The sequence below is a fragment of the Hemiscyllium ocellatum genome, chromosome 9 (genome assembly GCF_020745735.1).
Source record: "Hemiscyllium ocellatum isolate sHemOce1 chromosome 9, sHemOce1.pat.X.cur, whole genome shotgun sequence".
NCBI classification, from domain to species: Eukaryota; Metazoa; Chordata; class Chondrichthyes; order Orectolobiformes; family Hemiscylliidae; genus Hemiscyllium; species Hemiscyllium ocellatum.
The window spans coordinates 28,241,920-28,259,958 of record NC_083409.1 but is presented as its reverse complement, the minus strand read 5'-3'; the positions used below and the strand labels follow the sequence as shown (position 1 = coordinate 28,259,958).

Below are 18,039 nucleotides of genomic sequence, written 5' to 3'. Positions count from 1 at the left end.
GTCAATAAACACAGAAAAAGAGGGGGAAATAGTAAAAAGACAAAATTAATAGTTATTTACTTGAATGCATGTAGTGTTGAGAACAAAGTAAATGAAGGCAGAAAATTAATATTAATGAGTGTGATCTTACAGCATTTACAGAGACATGGTTATGAGTAGATTAATGCTGGAATATTCAGGGGAATGTGACTTTTCAGAAGGACAGGCAGGAAGGAAAGTGTGATGGGGTAACATTGTTGTGTGGAATGGAATAAGTACAATAGCTGGTAATATCAGAAGATGTAGAATCCATGTGGTTGGAAGGAAGAAATAAAGAGAGGAAGAAGACACTGGTAGGAGTAGCTCATAGACCAAAGTGAGGACTGCAGATAATGGAGATTAGAGTCGAGACTGTGACGCTGGAAAAGCACAGCAGATCAGGCAGCATCCGGGAGCAGGAAAATCAGCGTTTTGGGCCAAAGCCCTTCATCAGGAATGAAGCTGGGAGCCTCGGGGGTGGAGAGATAAATGAGAGGGGGTTGAGGCTGGGGTTGAGGTTTTGGTGGGGGGGGTGGTGGAGATGGAACGGTACCTGAGAGAGCAATAGGTGGATGGAGGTAGGGGTAATTGTGATAGTTTGGAGGGGAGGATGGAGTGGATAGGTGGGAAGGAAGATGGGCAGGTAGGACAGGTCATGAGGGCAGCACTGAGCTGGAAGGTTGGAACTGGGATAAGCTGGGAGTAGGGGAAATGAGGAAACTGGTGAAGTCCACATTGATGCCATGGGATTGGAGGGTCCTGAGGCAGAAGATGAGGCGTTCTTCCTCCAGGTATTGGATGGTAAGGGAGTGGCGATGGAGGAGGCCTAAGACCTGCATGTCCTCAGCAGAGTGGGAGAGGAGTTGAAGTGTTCGGCCATGGGGCGGTGTCCTGGAAAGGTTCTTTGAAGCGCTCTGCGAGTACGTGTTCTGTCTTCCCCAATGTAGAGGAGACCACATCGGCAGCAACGGATGTCTATCTCTCTCTTTCTCTCTTATTTACATATTACTGAACTGAAAGCTGCAGCCCATTCTAAAAGATGAAACCCTTTACAGCAATCTAGATTTGTACAATATATAATTTTAATTGCATGACACCGTGACCTTTTGCTATAAATTCTGTCTCTTATGATCCAGCTCCACTAGTTAACTGATGAAGGAGCAGTGCTCCAAAAGCTAGTGCTTCCAAATATACCTGTTGGACTGTAACCTGGTGTTGTGTGATTTTTAACAATAACCGGAGGGCACAGTTTTAAGTTAAGGTGCAGGTTGTTTAGAAGGTATATGAGGAAATTATTTTTCACCCAGCAAATCGTGGATATCTGGAACACTCTGCTGAAAGGGTAGTAAATGCAGGAAGCCTCAAAACATTTAAGAAATATCCACGTGAGCACTTGAAATGCCATAACATATAAAGCTATGGGCCAAATGCTGGAAAGTAGGAGTAGAAAGTTGATTATTGAATGACCAGCGCAGACATGATGGAACGAAAAGCCTGTTTCTGTGCTGATAAATCTCTGACTCTATGATATTTGTAGATGTTGTGATTTGACTTATCACAATTTATTGTATATAGATTAGTTGAGGATTCTGGGTAATCCAAGATGAAGGACGGGAATAATTATGGCTGTAACAGGCTGCTCCTTTTTTTGAGGTATTTAGGTGTTAGAGGTGATTTCCTCAAATTCCAGGAGCAGCAATTACTATTTTATATGCTGTTACATTGTTTTGGAACTTTGGAGAAAAAATAAGTCAAAACAACTGCACTTTTAAAAGGGAAAGGAACAGACAAGGGCAGCACATAGTGAGGTCAGTGCAGGTGAGAGAGAGAGAAAGAAAGAAACCCGCACTGCTAACTGACAGCAGTGAACCTGCGTAGTTACTGACTTTTGCTGCTTAAATTCACGTGTCGTTAGACATTGGTGTGCATCTGGGAAAATGAACAAACAATGAAATTCACAACTGATCTTGGAGGAACCTGTTTGGGAGAGGTTAAAACACAGAAACCGATAAGTGAATATTTTTAACTGTGGCCTCACAGAATGTCTGCTGTAGTGACTAGAGTAGGTTCGTTCTTGGTTTTTTTTTGTTTTATTGAGATATGTTTCTTCATTAAACTTAAAAATATAAGTCATTAAGTATTAAGTTAACCTGGAGCAGTGTTTTGTTGAGGAATAAGACAGTATTATTTTCTGGATGTGTAGATTGGAAGAAGCAAAAATAATCTTTCGTAGAGTGATATGCTCTACTTGTTGGATGTGGGAGTTTAGGGAGAGTTGAAGTGTTACTGAGGATTATATCTGCATTAATTGCCATTGGTTGTGAATCCTGTCAGATCAAATGGATCAGTTGGAGAAACAGTTAGAGACAATGAGGAATTTACAAGAGCAAGGGAATGTGATGGATGGCAGTTATAGGAAGTGGGGAAAGTTGCAGATAGAGGACTGATAAATTAAATTGCATTTATTTCAATGCAAGAGGCTTAACTGGGAAGGCAGATGAACTCGGCATAGTTAGGAACATAAGACTGGGATATCATAGCAATTACAGAAATGGCTCAGTGATGGACAGGACTGGCAGCACAATGTTTCAAGATACAAATGCTATTGGAAAGACAGAAAGGGAGGCAAGAGAGGAGGGGAGTGGTGTTTTTGGTTAAGGATAGCATTACAGCTGTATTGAGGGAGGGTATTCCTGGAAATACATCCAGGGAAGTTATTTGGGTTGAACTGAGAAATAACAAAGGGATGATCACCTTATTAGGATTGTCTTATAGACCCCCTAATAGTCAGAGGGAAATTGAGAAACAGATTTGTAAGAACAACTGTTATCTGTAAGAATACTAGGTTATGGTAAGGGATTTTAATTTTCTAAACATAGACTGGGACTGCCATAGTGTTAAGGGTTTAGATGGAGAGAATTTGTTAAGTGGGTACAAGACAATTTTCTGATTCAGGATGTACCTACTGGAGAAGGTGTAAAACCTGACCTACTCTTGGGAAATAAGGCAGGCCAGGTGACTGAGATGTCAGTGGGGGAGCTCTTTGTGGCCAGCGATCATAATTCTATTAGTTTTAAAATTGTGATGGAAAAGGATAGACCAGATCTAAAAGTTGAAGTTCTAATTTGGAGGGAGGCTAATTTTGACAGTGTAAGGCAAGAACTTTTGAAAGCTGATTGGGGGCAGATGTTTGCAGGTAAAGGGACGTCTGGAAAATGGGGAAACCTTCAGAAATGAGATGAGAGTCCAGAGAGAGTATATTCTTGTTAGTGTGAAAGGAAAAGCTGCTAGGTGTAGCGAATGCTGGATGACTAAAGAAATTGAGGATTTGGTCAAGAAAAAGAAGCCAGCGCCACCATTCATTATGATCATGGCTGATCATCCACAATCAATATCCTGTTCCTGCCTTATCCCCATAACCCTTGATTCAACTATCTTTAACAGCGCTATCCATCTCATTCTTGAAAATATCCAGAGACTTGGCCTCCACTGCCTTCTGGGGCAGAGCATTCCATGTATCCACCACTCTCTGGGTGAAGAAGTTTCTCCTCAACTCTGTTCTAAATGGCCTACCCCTTATTTTTAAATTGTGTCCTCAGGTTCTGGACTCACCCATCAGTGGAAGCATGCTTCCTACCTCCAGAGTGTCCAATCCTTTAATGATGTTATACGTCTCAATCAGATCCCAATATGTCAGGTATAGACGGGATAGATGAGTGAATCCTTAGAAGAGTATAAAGGCAGTAGGAGTATACTTAAGAGGGTAATCAGGAGGACAAAAAGGGGATGTGAGATAGCTTTGGCAACTGAAGTTAAGGAGAATCCAAAGGGTTTTTACGTGGTGCCACTAAGAAGGGTGGTAAGGACAAGCCAGGGCATTATAGGCCAGGGAGCCTGACGTCGGTGGTGGGCAAGTTGTTAGAGGGAATCCTGAGGGACAGGATGTACATGTATTTGGAAAGGCAAGGACTAATTAGGGATAGTCAACATGGCTTTGTGTGTGGGAAATAATGTCTCACAAACTTGAGTTTTTTGGAGAAGTAACAAAGAGGATTAATGAGGGCAGAGCAGTGGAACATGATCTATATGGACTTCAGTCAGGCATTCAACAAGGTTCCCCATGGGACACTGGTGAGCAAGGTTAGATCTCAGGGAGTAAAGGGAGAACTCTGCATTTGGATGCAGAACTGACTCAAAGGTAGAAGACAGCGTCGTGGTGGAGTTATTTTTCTGACTGGAGGCTTGTAACCAGTGGAGGGCTAGTCAGAGTATTGAGTACAGGTGTTGGGAGGTCATGTTGCAGCTGTACAAGACATTGGTTAGGCCACTGTTGGAATATTGCGTTCAATTCTGGTCTCCTTCCTATCGGAAAGATGTTGTGAAACTTGAAAGGGTTCAGAAAAGATTTACAAGGATGTTGCCAGGGTTGGAGGATTTGAGTTATAGAGAGAGGCTGAACAGACTGGGGTTGTTTTCCTTGGAGCGTCGGAGGCTGAGGGGTGACCTTTTAGAGGTTTATAAAATCAGAGGGGGCATGGATAAGACAAATAGACAAAGTTGGGGTTGGTGTGGGTGGGTTGGACTGAAGGGTCTGTTTCCATGCTGTACATCTCTGAATCCACGACTCTAACTGCAAAGACCTAAAGGCAGAGTTGATCAGAAGTCACATTCTTGGAATATCTGATGAATACTTGTTAGATTTATTACAGTGAAATGAAAACCTCACCCAGAGGATAAAAAACAATTTATGATCCAGAGGTTCAAAAGCAAATGAGAGCAAACCTCAGAGGTGAAAATAAACCTGTTGTGCAGGTGATCTTCAGCATTAATACAATTCCTAAAGTACACATTCCTGGAAGACATCATTTATAGGAAGATATCCTATCAGCGCTATGTCGTAGGCAAGTCTGTCAGTGAGATCAGTGCCCTGCAAATAAGACAGAATAATTCCAAAGTGAGAATTTTTTTTTTCAGTGACCAATATGCCAAAGTAGATATTTAACTTTTAGAAGACCTTCTGTTCTTGAATTGTGGTTGCTTTTAGCAAAGGACAAACCAAACAACTTCCTAGCGGAAATGAAAGACTAGAAAAATACATTCTGTGCCACAGCCAGTTATATCATCATATTAGCAGATAACTAATTTCGATTTAGACACTGGAACAACTGCATCTGTAATGTTAAATAGAATTGTATGCCTCATGGGAAATTGGAAGTAGCTGCCATCAAGAGATATAGTATAAAGACTTTCCAAAAATATTCATAGGATTAGGAAGATTTATAATGGTAAAATAGTCCTGCACACCTACAAAGTCCTCTTCACCAAAATCTGAGAGCCTGTGTCAAAATTGGGAGACTCCCTCTACCACGAATTCTCACTGACAAGTCATACTCATGGAATCATACCTTAAAATGTCACAGACACTGCCATCACAATCTATGGGTATGTCCTGTCCCACTGATAGGACAGGCCCCAGCAAAGATTGAGTGAGAGTTGCTGGAAAAATCCAGCAGGTCAGGCAGCATCCGAGGAGCAGGAAAATCGACGTTTCGGACTGGAGCCCTTCTTCAGGAACTCCTGATGAAGGGCTCTGGCCCGAAACGTCATTTTTCCTGCTCCTCGGATGCTGCCTGACCTGCTGTTCTTTACCAGAAACACACACTCAACTCTGATCTCCAGCATCTGTGGACCTCAGTGTCTCCCAGCAAAGATTGTGGCACTGTGGTATATGGTCAGGATTGAGTTACCTTGGGGGTCCTTAACATTGATTCTGGACACCAGGGAGTCTCATGGTATCAAGTCATACATGGGCAAGGAAGTCTGCTGATGACTATACACTGTCCTCTCTCCACTGATCCCATTCCGAACAACACTTAGGGCAAATGCCATTCATGTGACACAAATTCCAGGCAATGGTATCTCCAGTAATAGATAATCTAACCATTGCCCCATGGCATTCAATGGAATAACCATCACTGAATTCCTCCACTATCCTGGGGTTACCAATGACCAGAAACTTAACTGCACTGACCATATAATCACAGTGGCTACAAAAGCAGGTCAGAAGCTATGAATGCTGCAGGATTAAATCATCTCCTTGTTCACCAAAACCTATTCTTCATCTGTAAGGCACAAGTCTGCATTGTGATGCAAACTGCCTGGAATGAGTGCTACTCTGAATAGCACAAGAAGCTTGACATCATCCAGGTCAAAGCAGCCTGCTTGACTGTCACTACATTCACAAACATCTACTCCCTCTACCACGAATTCTCATTAACAGGAGTGTATATCACCTACAAATATACTTCAGAAATTCACCAATATTCCTTAGACAGCACCTTCCAAAACCACAATGTACAAGGGCAGCAAATACATGGGATGTAGCACAGGGAAAGATGATTGTGGTTGCTGAGGTTCTATCGTCTCAGCATCTCACTGGAGGAGTTCTTCTGAAAGCTGTTCTGGACCCACCTGCTTTCAGCTGGTTCATCAAACATCTTCCGTCCATCCTAAGGTCAAAGGTTTGGGAAGTTTACTGGCACCATTAGTGGCACAGTAGATGCTGATGCATTCAGTGTCCATATGCAGAAAGAACTAGACACCTTCCAGGCTTGAGCTGATGAGTTGCAGTTAACGTTTGTGCCACCAGTGCCATTTAACAACCATCTCCAAGAGACCTCATTATTTCCCCTTGACTTTCAGTGGCATTACTGCTGTTGAACATCCTACTAACATGATCCTGGAATTTATCACTGACTAGAAACTGAACTGAACCAACCTTAAAAAAATGTCTAAGTACTGTGTCTACAAGAGCAGGTAGGAGAATAGGAATTCTATAACAAGTATCTCTCAACTTGTCCTTGTTCACCTCCATGTACAAGGTGCAAGTCAGGAGTGTGATGGAGTACTCTCCACATGCATAGATCGCTGCAGCTCCACCAGTACTCGAGCTCTGCATTGTATGGAGCAAAGCATCCCACTTGATGGCCAGCTGTTCATCAGCTTCAACATTCCTTCATTCACTATCGACGCACCATGGCATAAGTGTATCCTATCTCCTAGATGCACTGCAGTAACTCACCAAAGCTCCTTTGGTAGTCCCTTCCAAGCCCATAATTATTACCATCTCAAAGGACAAGGGCAGAAGATGCATCTACCATAGCAATTTCCCCTCCAAGATCCACAAATTTGTCGCTCTTTCAAAATCCTGTCACTCACTTCCTCACAGTGCTATGCATGTTCATACACTCCACGGACCGCAATAGTTTAAAAAGGCAGCTCATCACCCTCTTGTCTATGGTGACTAGGGTTTGGCAATAAACGTTGGGTTAGCCAGCAATACCCACAGCCTGTGAATGGAAAACAGAATGCAGAATTTGAAGTGGTGCTCTGGAACGCCATCACAATGTGAATCAGTACCATCCGAGTTCTTGATGGGAAGGCACAGCCCAATTGAAGGAATTACTTCTAGGACTAACTGTTCAAGATTACAAATGTGTATAGGACAGAAGGAAATCCTATGGAACACAACAAGCAAGAAACAACAATAGGAGATATTGTACTAGAATCTAAATGAAATGAAGGTCAAAGACTATGCTCAGAGAGAGACAAATCAAATGTCTTTTCTGGACTGCACCCAAGGTGGTACATTCAGAAGAATCGTATGAAATCTTAATGCAATATATCAAAGAGAGTGAACAGTCACCATCAGTTCCATAGAGGAGTCACCAAATTTGAAATGTTCACTCTCTTTCTCTTCCTATAGATGCTCCTAGACATGTTGTATATCTCTAGCTTTTTGTTTTTTTTTTCAAATCCACATCGAAGTTGAAAAAAGATAAAGGCATACAGTCTAGGTCCCTTTCAGAAGTTTTACATTATCGTGCTCAGTTTACAATACTTCCACATTTTGTATCACCCTCAAAATTCGAAATTGTTTATTTTGCCCAAGTTTCTGTTTCCTGTCACTGAGTGTTGTTGGTGTCCCTTTTATATCTTGACTCCTAACTTTGCTCAGTTTTTCTGTTTGTCACTTTATCAAATGCCTTTTGAAAATCTGTGTAGACTACATGAAACACATTACAATCACCCTTTCTATTACCATATCAAAACCTTGAAGCAAATTAAAATTAAAATTAAACATTTTTAATTTGACAAATCTGTACTGGCTTTTTAAGCTTAACATACACTTTTCCGCATGTTGTTGTTTTAAAAAAAACTCCCAATATTGGTGTTGGATTGACTGGCTTGTAGTTGCTGGGTTTATCTGTATACACTGTTTGAATAAGGGTGCAACATTTTCAATTCTTCACTTTTTGATTAGATTAGATTCCATACAGTGTGGGCCAGACTACTTTGGGACCATTCCTGAATCTAAGGAGGATTCCAAAATTATGATCAGCGTCTTCAGATTTTCCACACTCAGTTTCTTCAGGATCTTTGGATGTATGCCATCAGTGGTTAGCACTGCTGCCTCGCAGCGCCAGGGACCCGGGTTCGATTCTAGCCTTGGGCGACTATCTGCGTGGAGTTTGCACATTCTCCCCGAGTCTGCGTGGGTTTCCTCTGCGTGCTCCGATTTCTTCCCAGAATCCAAAGGTGTGCAGGTCAGGTGAATTGGCCATGCTAAATTGCCCATAGTAATAAGTGCATTAGTAAGGAGTGGGGGAATGGGTCTGGGGGTTGCTCTTTGGAGGGTCAGTGTGGCCTTGTTGGGTTGAAGGGCCTGTTTCCACGCTGTCGGGAATCTAACCTAATCATCTGGTTCTGCCTGCTATAGTTTAAGTACAGTCTGCCTGCTTAATAGCTCTTTATTAATTTTTAACCTATTGGTTGTCTCAGCAGCTGCTCTTTCACTATGTTTTTGTCAGCATCATCTTTCTTGGTAATGACAGATACAGTGCACTAATTTAGTGTCTCAGTCTTTGCATAAAGTTGGAGATTTGCCATTCACATGAAAAATTTACTTAGGAATGGTAGAAATTTGGAACATTCCTTCAAACTTTTGTGTGTTAATTCAATTGAAATTTGCTAGGCTAGGGTAAGATGATCTTAACTAACTAAATTCTACAAAGGGAACGCAATGAAAGAACTTGAGGCACAGATCATTCGTGATCTGAGTAAGCCAGTGAATGACAAGGCTCAATGGGTCAAAGGATCTAGAACTATTAAATCCTCCATCTAGTATTTCTTTGTTCTTCCAATTGAGCTTCGTATCCTTTCGCTCGAAACAACAGCCTTGACATTTCTTGTAAGTCTATTGTCCCTCTACTAAAATAGAGTCCAGATAATCTAAGTATTAAATTCAGAGTTTTTTTTGCTAATATGATTTTGGTACTGAAGATACAGCCTGAATATACACTAGCACAAAATACAGAAAACGAGCAAACAGAGAATTGGAGTAAAAGTCTTACAGTGACTGTACAAAGTGCTGGAAGACCACATCTGGAATGCTGTGAGCAGTTTTGGCCTTCTAATTTGAGAAAAGATATTATTTCATTGGACACAGTCAGAGAAGATTCACTGGGATGATTCCTGGTGTGAAGGAATTGTTTTATGAGCAAAGGCAAAGATTGGGACTGCACTGACTAGAGTTTGTAAGAATGAAAGATGATTTCATTGAAACATGCAGCATTCTTAAGGGACTTGACATGTTAAATGCTCAGAGAATATTTCTTCTCAAGGGTGAATCTAGGACCAGAGGGGATGGTGTCAGAATACAGGAATGCCAATTTAAGACTGACATGAGGAATTTCTTTTGAGGGATGGGATTCTTTGGAATTTCTTGCCACAGAGAGCTGTGTAGACAGACTCGTTATGTATATTTAATGTCGATGTAGAGGGACTTGGAGGAATTGAGGGTTAGAGGGAAAGGGCAGGAAACTGGACGTGAGGAATGCCAGATCAGCCATGATCCTACTGAATGGCAGAGCAGGCTCAAGGGGCCTAATCCTTTTCCTGTTTCTCTTGGTATTATAATGCAGAGTCTTATTTATTTTTTAAAAATGAATTAAAACTTCTTTAGCCTCCTACATGTGAAACTCTAACAACCATAACAAGTTTTACATTTCAAGGATACTTGGATATAAGTTGCAACAAATAATTTTAACCATGCCAACCTATTGTGTAGATCAGAGTATTGTAGACTGGATGTAGCTGTCAGCTTTCAGATAGAATTCAAACAAGTGATCATTATTCCAGGACCTAAGGATCTTGTTTTTAATTGAATTTTGTTTTCTAGTTTTGTTTTCTTGCCAATTTGCCAGTGGAGGAAGTTGATCAGGTTTGCACATAATGCTGGTGATTGCTTTTGCTCTTTGAGATACAATTGTTGTTTTCTTTGCTGGGCAGCATTGGATATATGTTTTTGATTGGGTGTAAATTGATTAAGCTTATTGAGTCTATAAAACACAGATTGGATTTGTCTATTGATTAATTTACTGCTGTCTGATTCAAAACCAGCCACTGTTCTACTTGTAAGTCATATGCTTTGAAACATTCTGAAAAATACTTCTGTTGACAGTATCTTTCTTTTCTTTCAGGCATGAAAGTGACAACAGAGTTCCCCTGGAGCTAATATTGGGCAACTGGCACAATTTTTCGTATTGAGATAATTTGTGATACCAGTAACATTCTTAAATCTGAGGCCACAATGAAGCTGAAACAACGCGTCGTTCTGCTAGCTATCCTCCTTGTTATTTTCATTTTTACAAAGGTGTTCCTGATTGACAACTCAGATTCCTCTGCAGCTAACCGAGAAGATCAGCATTCTTTTCAGCGTATGATGGATAAACTCAAGATTGAACTGAATCCAAATTTGGAGCATACGCTGCAATCGCCATGGGAGATAGCAGCACAGTGGGTTGTTCCCAGGGAGGTATATCCAGAAGATACTCCAGAGCTTGGAGCCATTCTACATGCCATGGCCACCAAAAAGATCATTAAGGCTGACGTGGGTTATAAAGGAACCCAACTAAAGGCTCTACTTGTTCTTGAAGGTGGACAGAAGGTTGTGTTCAAACCTAAAAGGTAATGTTAGTATGAACAAAATGCACTGAATTTAATATAGTGTGGAACACCCTGCTATTCTGAAGAAAGTTTTCTGATAAAGCACACATTCCTATGTCTTGATACTGCAAGTTAATGATGGATTTGAACTTATGAATGAAGGGCCATCATAGAACAGTGCCCTTTCAGCCTTCTCTGCCATTTAGTGTGATCATCAGTAATGTAATTCCTCCACAGTTCTGCCTCCCTTCAATAACATTCTACTCTAAGTTTGTAAGTTAACTCGTGGAGCTGGGAAGTTTTGGTTTCAGACGTTTTGTCACCATAACTAGGTAACATCATCAGTGAAATGGTGAAGCACTGATGTATGTCCTGCCTCTCTCTTTATAGGTCTTGGTTTCTTTAGATGGGTAATGTTGTTTCTGGTTTTTTTTTTCAAGGGTAGGTAGTTGGGGTCTAAGTCGATGTGTTTCTTGATGGAGTTTGGTTAGAATACCATGCCTCGAAGAATTCTCGTTCGTGTCTTTGTTTTGTCTGTCCGAGGATGTGTGTGTTGTCCCAGTCACAGTGGTATCCTTCTTTGTCTGTTTGTTTGGAAACTAGTGATAGTGGGTTGTGTCTTTTGGTGGCTAGTTGGTGTTCATGTGTCCTGGTGGCAGGTTTCCTGCTTGTTTGTCCAACGTAGTGTTGTTTTACAGTTTTTGCAAGGTATTTTGTAAATGACATTAGTTTAGCTGGTAGTATCTCATGGATCCTTTAGGTTCATTTGTCACTGTTTAAGTGTGTTGATAGGTTTGTGGGCTACCATGATGCCAAGGAGTCGAAGTCGTCTGACATTTCAGATATGTCTTTGATGTAAGGTAATGTGGTTATAGTTTTTGGTTGTGTTGTGTCAGCTTGTTTGAGTTTCTTTCTGAGGAATTGGCAGATTGTGTTTACTGAGTACCCGTTTTTCTTGAAAACGTATAGATATTTTTCTTCTGTTTGTAGTTGTTGGGTGCTGCGGTGTGATGTAGCTCATTGAAATAATGTCTTGATGCAGTTCTGTTTGTGGGTGTTGGGATGATTGCTTCTAAGTTAAGTATTTGGTCTGTGTTTGTTGTTTTTCTGTGGACGCTGGTTTGAAGCTCTTCATTAACTGTACATTCAACTGTCACATCTAGGAATGAGAGTGTTGTTGTTGCTCTCTTTTGTGAATTTTATGCCTGTCAGGATATTGTTGATGGTGTTGCACGATTCCTCTAATTTATTCTGTTTTGTGATGATAAAGGTGACATCCACGTAGCAGACCCAAAGTTTGGGTTGGATAGATGGGAGGGCAGCTTGTTCAAGTCTCTGCATTACTGCTTCTGCTATGAGACCTGATACTGGTGATCCCATTGGTGTTCTATTGACTTGTTTTTAAGTTTTGTTATTGAATGTGAAGTGGGTGGTGAGGCATTGGTTCAGAGCTTGAGGCTGTTATCTTTGCTGATGAGGTTGGTGCTATCTGGTGTTTGTGGTCCTGGTTTTTCTAGTAGTGATGCTGGTGTTTCTTTGGCCAGGTCGATGTTAATTGATGTGAAAAGGGCTGTAATGTCAAAGGAGACCATTATTTCGTCCTCTTCTATCTTGGTGTCTTTGGTTTTCAGGAATTCTTGGGTCCTCTACATGGAGTGGTTTGCATCTAAGGAAAATAAACTTTAAATGGAACTCTACACACAACAGAACCAGTGATAAAGACGAGTGACAGCAAGAATACATATAAAGCAAAGCACAAGCAATTGATTCTCTGTTTACAACCTTTGCATTTCCATTGAAGAACCCACATGAAATGGGATCTTACCCAGTCTACTTGATTGGCCTTGAAGCCTTGGAATCGTCACCAATAGTAGCCAAATTTCTCACTATTTATTATCAGTGTACGGATTGCATTCTTAAAATACAATGCTTCAAACTCGAATATGAACAGCAGCAAAATACTTTGTTTCCCATCTAGCAACTAACTTTCTATCTGTGTTGCTAGTCCTTAAACTATATCCATAAACTTTAAAAAGAATTATGCTAGTCTTGCTACACCCTTCAAACAAGATTAAAACCAGTATAATTCAGGGTAAAAAACAATTTTATCTTGCCATTGTCCAGTAAAATGAACATTTTAAAAAAGTGCAAATGAGTCATAGAGTCATACAGTGTGGAATCAGATGCTTTAGTGTAACCAGTCCATGCTGACCATGTTAACTAAACTAGTTCCACAATCAACAAAACGTCTGAAACCAAAACATATCCCTCCAACCATTTCATATTCATGTACTTATTCAAATATAAAGTCATGGAGATGTACAGCATGGAAACAGACCCTTCAGTCCAACCCGTTCATGCCAACCAGATATCCCAACACGATTTAGTCCCGCTTGCCAGCACCTGGCCTATGTCCCTCCAAATCCTTCCTATTCATATACCCATCCAAATGCCTTTTTAAATGTTGCAATTGTATCATCCTCCATCACTTAATCTGTCAGCTCATTCCATACACGTACCCCTGTCTGTGTGAAAAAATTGCCCCTTGGGTCCCTTTTATATCTTTCCCCTCTCACCCTAAACCTATGCCCCCTAGTTCTGGACTCCCCCACCCAAGGGAAAAGAATCCGTGCCCCTCATAATTTTGTAAACCTCTATAAGGTCACCCCTCAGCCTCCGACACTCCAGGGAACACGACCCCAGCCTGTTCAGCCTCTCCCCATAGCTCAAATCCTCCAACCCTGGCAACATCCTTGTCAATCTTTTCTGAACCCTTTCAAGTTTCACAACATCTTTCCGATAGGAAGGAGACCAGAATTGCATGCAATATTCCAACAGTGGCCTTACCAATGTCCTGTACAGCCACAACATGATGTCCCAACACCTGTACTCACTACTCTGACCAATAAAAGAAAGCATACTAAACAGCTCCTTCACTATCGTATCTACCTGTGACTCCACTTTCAAGGAGCTATGAACCTGCACTCCAAGGTCTGTTTGTTCAGCAACACACCTGCGGACCTGACCGTTAAGTGTATAAATCCTGCTAATATTTGCTTTCCCAAAATGCAGCAACTCGCATTTATCTGAATTAAACTCCACCTGCCACTTCTTAGCCCATTTGGCCCATCTGGTCAAGATCCTGTTGTAATCTAAGGTAACCTTCTTCACTGTCCACTACACCTCCAATTTTTGTATCATCTGCAAACTTACGAACTGTACCTCTTATGCTCGTATCTACATCATTTATGTAAATGACAAAATGTAGAGGACCCAGCACTGTTCCTTGTGGCATTCCACTGGTCACAGGCCTCCAGTCTAAAAAATAACCCTCCACCACCACCCTCTGTCTTCTACCTTTTGAGCCAGTTCTGTATCCAAATGGCTAGTTCTCTCTGTATTCCGTGAGATCTAACCTTGCTGACCAGTCTTCCATGGGGAACCTTGTCGAATGCCGGAACCTTGTCGAATGCCTTACTGAAGCCCATATAGCTCACATCTACTGCTCTACCCTCATCAATCCTCTTTGTTACTTCTTCAGAAAACTCAATCAAGTTTGTGAGACATGATTTCCCACGCACAGAGCCATGTTGACTATCTCTACTTAGTCCTTGCCTTTCCAAATACATGTACATCCTGTGTGCTCGCTGGTCTATAGTTCCCTGGCTTGTCCTTACCATCTTTCTTAAACAGTGGCACCACGTTAGCCAACCTCCAGTCTTCCTGCACCTCACCTATGACTATTGATGATTCAAATATCTTAGTAAGAGGTCCAGCAATCACTTCTCTAGCTTCTAACAGAGTTCTCGGGTACACCTGATCAGGTCCTGGGGATTTATCCACCTTTATGTGTTTCAGGACATCCAGCACCGCCACCTTTAATATGGACATTTTGCAAGGTGTCACCATCTATTTCGCTACTTTCGATACCTTCAATATCCTTTTCCACAGTAAATACTGATGCAAAATACTCGTTTAGTATCTCCCCCATTTTCTGCGGCTCCACACAAAGGCTACCTTGCTGATCTTTGAGAGGCCCTAATCTCTCCCTAGTTATCCTTTTGTCCTTAATGTACGCTTTGGATTCTCCTTAATTCTATTTGCCAAAGCTATTTCATGTCCCCTTTTTGCCCTCTTGATTTCCCTGTTAAGTATACTCCTACTTTCTTTATACTTTCCTAAAGATTCACTCGATCTATCTGCACCTGACATATGCTTCCTTCTTTTTCTTAACCAAATCCTTAATTTCTTCAGTCATCCAGCATTCTCTATACCTACCAGCCTTTGCTTTCACCCTAACAGGAATATACTTTCTCTGGATTCTCGCTATCTCATTTCTGAACGCTTTCCATTTTCCAGCCGTCCATTTACCTGCGAACATCTGTCCCCAGTCAGCTTTTGAAGGTTCTTGCCTAATACCTTCTAAAATGGCCTTTCTCCAATTTAGAACTTCAACTTTTAGACCTGATCTATCCTTTTCCAGCATTATTTTAAATCTAATAGAACTATGGTGGCTGACCCCAAAGTGCTCCCTCACTGACACCTCAGTCACCTGCCCTGCCTTATTTCCCAAGAGTAGGTCAAGTTTTGCACCTTCTCTAGTAGGTACATCCACGTACTGAATCAGAAAATTGTCTTGTGCACACTTAACAAATTCCTCTCCATCTAAACACTATGGCAGTCCCAGTCTGTGTTTGGAAAGTTAAAATCCCCTACCATAACCACCTATTATTCTTACAGATAGCTGCGTTCTCAAATTTGTTTCTCAATTTCCCTCTGACTATTAGGGGCTCTATAATACAATCCCAATAAGGTGATCATCCCTTTCTTATTTCTTGGTTCCACCCAAATAACTTCCCTGGATGTATTTCCAGGAATACCCTCCCACATTACAGCTGTAATGCTATCACTTATCAAAAATGCCACTCCCCCTCCTCTCTTGCCTCCCTTTCTATCCTTACTGTAGCATTTGTATCCTGGAACATTAAGCTGCCAGTCCTGCCTATCCCTGAGCCATGTTTCTGTAATTGCTGTGATATCCCAGTCTCATGTTCCCAACCATGTCCTGACTTCATCCACCTTCTCTGTTAGGCCCCTGGCATTGAAATAAATGCAGTTTAATTTATTCGTCCTACTTTGTCCCTGCCTGTCCTGACTGTTTGACTCGCTTCTGTTCTTAACTGTACCAGTCTCAGATTGATCTCTTTCCTCACTATCTCCCTTGGTCCCACCCCCCCACCTGAAGCTTAAATCCTCCCGAGCAGCTCTAGCAAATCTCTCTGCCAGTATATTAGTCCCTTTCCAATTTAGGTGCAACCGTCCTTCTTGTACAGGTCACCTCTACCCAAAAGAGATTCCAGTGATTGAAAAATGTGAATCCTTCTCCCAAACACCAGCTCCTCAGCCATGCATTCGTCTCCTCTATCCTCGTATTCCTGCCAACACTAGCTCGCAGCACCGGGAGTAATCCAGATATTACTACTCTCGAGGACCTCCTTTTTCAATTCCTGCCTAACTCTCTGTAATCTCCCTTCAGAATCTCAACCTTTTCCCTTCCTATGTCATTGGTTCCAATGTGGACAATGACCTCTTGCTGGTCCCTCTCCCCCTTGAGAACCCTCTTTGAGACATCCTTGATCCTGGCACCAGGTAGGCAACACACCATTCTGATTTTTTTGCTGCTGGCCACAGAAACTAGAGAGTCCCCTAACACAATTGATTTCTTTTAACCCAACGTACCCCTCATTGCATTAGAGCCAGTCTCAATACCAGAAACTTGGCTGTTCTTGCTACGTTCCCCTAAGAATCCATCATCCCCTACGTTTTCCTAAACAGCATACTTGTTTGAAATGGGTAGAGCCACAGAAGGCTCCTGCACTAGCTGCCTACCTCTCTTACTTTCCTGGAGTTAACCCATCTATGTACTGTATCTGAGACTTTCTCCCCTACTTTAACTGCCATCCATCACATACTGTTGCTGTTGCAAATTCCTCATTGCTTCTAACTGTCTCTCCAACCGATCCATTTGATCTGATAAGATTCGCAAACAACAACATTTATTGCAGATATAATCCGCAGTAACCCTTAAACTGTCTTTAAACTCCTGCATTGAACAAGAAGCGCATATCACTTTACTAAAGGCCATTTTTGCTCCTTCACAATCTACAGATCCAGAAAATAACACTGCCTTATTCCTCTACAAAGCACTGCCTCAGGTTAAATTAATAGTTATGGCTTATATTTTAAAGTTAATAAAGAGACATCTCAAAAAACATAATCAAGAAAGAACCCATTCCACCATGTTCGAACTGTACCTGTATCCACCACTTCCTCTCCCAGTTCATACCATCCAGCAATCCCTCTGTGTCAAAAAAGTTGCCCCTTGTATCATTATACAATAGACAATAGGTGCAGGAGTAGGCCATTCTGCCCTTCGAGCCTGCACCACCATTCAATATGATCATGGCTGATCATCCTTAATCAGTATCCTGTTCCTGCCTTATCTCCATAACTCTTGATTCCACTCTCCTTGAGAGCTCTATCCAACTCTTTCTTAAATGAATCCAGAGACTGGGCCTCCACTGCTCTCTGGGGCAGAGCATTCCACACAGCCACCACTCTCTGGGCGAAGAAGTTTCTCCTCATCTCTGTTCTAAATTGTCTACCCCGTATTTTTAAGCTGTGTCCTCTGGTTCGGCACTCACCCATCAGCGGAAACATGCTTCCGACCTCCAGAGTGTCTAATCTTTTAATAATCTTATACATCTCAATCAGAACCCCTCTGTCTTCTAAACCCAAGGGTATACAAGCCCAGTCGCTCTAGTATTTCAACTTAAGGTACTCCCGCCATTCCAGGAATTGACCTCGTGAACCTACGCTACACTCCCTCAATAGCCAGAATGTCTTTCCTCAAATTTGGAGACCAGAATTGCACACAGTACTCCAGGTGTGGTCTCACCAGGGCCCTGTACAGCTGCAGAAGAACCTCTTTGCTTCTATACTCAATCCCTCTTA

General features: G+C 41.7%; 1 protein-coding gene across 5 annotated transcripts in view; it reads left to right on the top strand.

Annotated features, from left to right (window-relative positions):
• fam20b (FAM20B glycosaminoglycan xylosylkinase) overlaps positions 1-18,039 on the top strand; it is a 161,036-nt gene that overhangs the window by 39,055 nt on the left and 103,942 nt on the right. For all 5 annotated transcript variants that reach the window (XM_060829662.1, XM_060829661.1, XM_060829660.1 and 2 more), the window contains one exon: positions 10,560-11,046. In XM_060829662.1, the coding sequence (XP_060685645.1) occupies positions 10,670-11,046 (377 nt within the window). In that variant the 5' untranslated portion in view covers positions 10,560-10,669. The remainder of the gene's footprint in view (positions 1-10,559; positions 11,047-18,039) is intronic.